This window comes from Limulus polyphemus, unplaced genomic scaffold, assembly GCF_000517525.1.
Source record: "Limulus polyphemus unplaced genomic scaffold, Limulus_polyphemus-2.1.2 Scaffold4273, whole genome shotgun sequence".
Taxonomy (NCBI): domain Eukaryota; kingdom Metazoa; phylum Arthropoda; class Merostomata; order Xiphosura; family Limulidae; genus Limulus; species Limulus polyphemus.
The window spans coordinates 127-3944 of record NW_013669883.1 but is presented as its reverse complement, the minus strand read 5'-3'; the positions used below and the strand labels follow the sequence as shown (position 1 = coordinate 3944).

Here is a 3818-nt window from a genome sequence, read left to right as displayed (position 1 = left end):
AATCGCGCTAAAACAAACGCTATATCAACGAACGTCAATAATATATCTGACTGCAGTTCAATTACTCACTATCTGCACACACTTTACATTCTTTCGTCACGTTGTCACCCTTATTTATATACCAGGCTACCCTATATCTAGTAAATACTAGAGCATTCGCCAAGGTACAAGATAGTTCTAGAAACGTGGCGTCACAGTAGTCATGTGACTCGCTGACGCAACAATTCTTTCTGACATTTTCTATCATATCATTTATAACCAATACAAGGACAAAGTTTTAATCAATCAAATAACTTATAATGTTTTATGGTTTTCAGTATATTGTCGATTTCATCTTCAGTTTGAAAGTATCTTTCATGGTATTCAGATCACTTAACTAAGGGTATGTTTTGGCATTTATGACTTAGAAAGCCAGTTAAATGGTAATAGTTATAGCACATTGTTTGCTTTGTGCATGTTATAATTCTGTGTTATTGGGTGCATTCTTTAAATGGATAAAAATGATTTAATTTAATACTGTCATCATTACAAAAAGTGTGTTTAAATTTCATGAGCAATCAACAGTAAAACAAAATAAAACACTGAATGTAAATACTGTGTTTCGTGTTTCTCATGTATATTTTTTATTTATTGTTATACAGTAAATAAAATGTAAAAACTACAAACTTGTTAAGTTACATAATATTAGATTAGGTATGGTAACGAATAATAATAATAATTCTTCACAGGGTATGCTTGCAAGTAGCTCATGCTTTTGATAATTAGGTAGAGTAACATGAACAATACATTTGCCGAGCAAATTGCAACTTGTGTGACAGGATTATTAGCTAGACGTAGTTCAAAAGGCAACAAAACAATAAAATTAAGTATAAGTAGATGTATGCTGTTACAACCTTTAAACTATTAAGGATAAACAATCATAGTTTCCTGTTACAATTTAGTCATTCCAGAAAACAAAAAGGCAATTTAGAATTATTGTTTTATTTTCTATGGTGGTTATGAAGTCAATCAAATTGGCTGACCCTGTATAGTTATAGAATAGAAAATAACAGATAAGATTTAAAGTTTTAAAAAGAAAAATTATATTTATTTAAGGGGTCTTAGAGATTACATAAATGAAATTTTTAAATTTTCAGATGAAGAAAAACACTTTGCATTCAGAGCAAGTCTGACACCACATAATTATCTAAAAATACTTAATTAATATTTTTTTTATTCTTGTCTACAAAAGACATTTAATGTTTACTAAAAACTTACAAAATTATGTAAAAATGCATTAAGTACTTTCAGAGTCGCAGAATGTATACTATCATGATGATTACAAGGTCATGTTAATGTATATATACTCTATTGTTTTTGTTTGTTACTGCAGATTTTTTATTATACACACAAAAAAGAAAAACAGAACTTCAAAAATTAGCTTTTGTCTAAAAATATACATAAATTTATACAGCAGTTACATCTCTGCTCGTTTGATAATTTCTGGTAGAAATTCTTCCTGAGAAACTTCAGCGATACAAGTCCTTTCTTAAATAAAACTAGTTTAATCTTTCTCAATACAACTTTGCAATACACTTAATTTCCACATTCACTTAAACACACGCTATAATTCTCAACGAACGATTCATGCACTTTACTTACTACCACGCTTGACTCAATTGTCTGTCTATATCTTCAATCTCTCTGTCTGCTATTCAATCCAATTCATTGTCTGGCACACTTATATACAAGAATAGAGGGCGCCTAGCAAATACTGGATTAATCGTGATGTTCCCCGATCTTTCTAGAACTCATTACATGTTACCAGCGTCACGTGACTTCCGCTGTCATAATACAGATTTAATATTGTTCAAAAGTTATTGAAGTATGTTAATGTTGCTATGGCATTATACAAGGTTGAAAATAAACAGGCAGTTCCCCTTCTGATAAGATCTCCCCCTTTTTTTTTCTTTCAAAAAATTTGGTGAATTCTATATTACCATTCTATGTTTTATTCCACAAAACAATCATTTACCATTCATTTATATTACTATGAATGCCACATGAAAAAGATAAAACATTTACAGAATGAAGGAGATTAAACAGTGGGACTCACCAATACTTTCTCCTGCAGCTATAGTAACAATATGTGACAGGACAATGACAATACCTCGACGTACTTTAGCATCTGCACAGAAGCGAGATCCAGGTTTTCCTTGTTCTACATCACCCACCCGAGACTTTTCATCCAGATGACTCATTAGGAGCTGGATGACAGCATAGGAATACTGAACCTAGAATGGGAAGTAAAACAAATTAAAAAATAAAAACAATTATTTGTATAACAATTATAAGAAGTATGAAGGTCTGCTATAGAGCATGTAGCATAACTAAGTATATAACATAGTCACTTTATATATTTATGAAAGAAAAAACAAAAACAAGTCCCACTGGTTATTTTTTTTAAGTAAGTTTGTTGATCAAATTTTGCACAAAGCTACATGAGGGTTATCTGTGTTTGTTGTCCCTAATTTTTGAAGGGATAGACTTGATGAAAGGCAGCTAGACAATATCATCCACCACAAACTTTTGGGCTACTATTTACCAATGAATAGTAGGATTGAAAATCACATTATAATGCCCAAATGAGACAATCATATTTGGTGTGAGTTTCAACCTTGAAACCCACAGATTAGAAGTCAAGCACCTTAAGCCTATGGCCCTGGCACATCTTTAAATTCCTTTCTGATGTGGTACTGCATTACATTCAAAATTTAATTAAACCAACTTACTATTGATATATGTCAATAAAATTAGCATTATAATGTATGATGTAATTTGTATTTTTATGTTATCCAAGTTATATTTCCTTTGTTTCAAAGGAAACATTTAAAAAAAGTTAAACTGCAGTTTTCATGTCACGTGATCCACACACTTTAGCAGCAGTTCACTCTTAGCCACATAAGCTGGCAATGTACATAAGTATCTAGATGCTAAGTACATGTGTTTGACCTATTTGACACGTAAGATGCAAAGTCTATAGTTGCTTTCTCTGGGAAAGAGATATAAATTCTCCAACACTCAGAGGGTGCCTTGAGATCTACAAGGTACATGTAGTTAGTTGACACAAGTGTACATAAATATTTAAAAAGTTCAGTTTACACTATACTCCACCAATGATTAATTTGCAATTGGTGAACAGTTTTCCTCATAGCATACATGTAATTGCCATTACTATTGTTGTCTGCTTGATTGACAATAACACTTAAGTGGTTTCTTACCTAAGCATGCTATAGTTAGAGAGACAGTTATATTGTATTTAGGTCTTACATAATTAACTAAACTATAAAAGTATTATTTGCATTTTCAAAATCGTATTTCAAAAGGTTTAATGATATTTATAAATTTAACTTCTTATCACCTCAATTGTGAAAGTGTATAAACAAAATTGCAGCATTCACATGTGTAAGTGAAACAAGTCTGTACAGGAGTCACCATATAATAAAAGACAAATAGCTGGAAAGAAAAATGGAAAATAAACTATGGGTGAAAAGATAAAGATGTGAAATTATGTAAATATGTATAAAAAAAGTTTCAAAAGATTTCTAAGAAGAGCTAAAAGATATATACAGATTTCCATTTCTTAATTTTAAACATTTCATTGCAGTCCACATTGAAGATAATAGGTAGAATTTGCAACACGGTAGAGAAAATGGAAAATAAAATATAAACATTTACCTTAAAATCTTTTGATATTCATTTAGGATGTTCTAGAGATTATGGAAATGAAATGTGAAAGCTAATATAATAAATATTGTTGCGTCAGCGAGTCACATGAC

General features: G+C 30.7%; 1 protein-coding gene across 1 annotated transcript in view; it reads right to left on the bottom strand.

Moving 5' to 3' along the window:
• LOC106470891 (protein EFR3 homolog B-like) overlaps positions 1-2699 on the bottom strand; it is a 16616-nt gene extending 13917 nt beyond the window's left edge. The window contains exon 1 of the mRNA XM_022399532.1: positions 2096-2699. Within this exon, the coding sequence (XP_022255240.1) occupies positions 2096-2240 (145 nt within the window). The 5' untranslated portion in view covers positions 2241-2699. The remainder of the gene's footprint in view (positions 1-2095) is intronic.
• Between the last annotated feature and the right edge of the window lie 1119 nt (positions 2700-3818).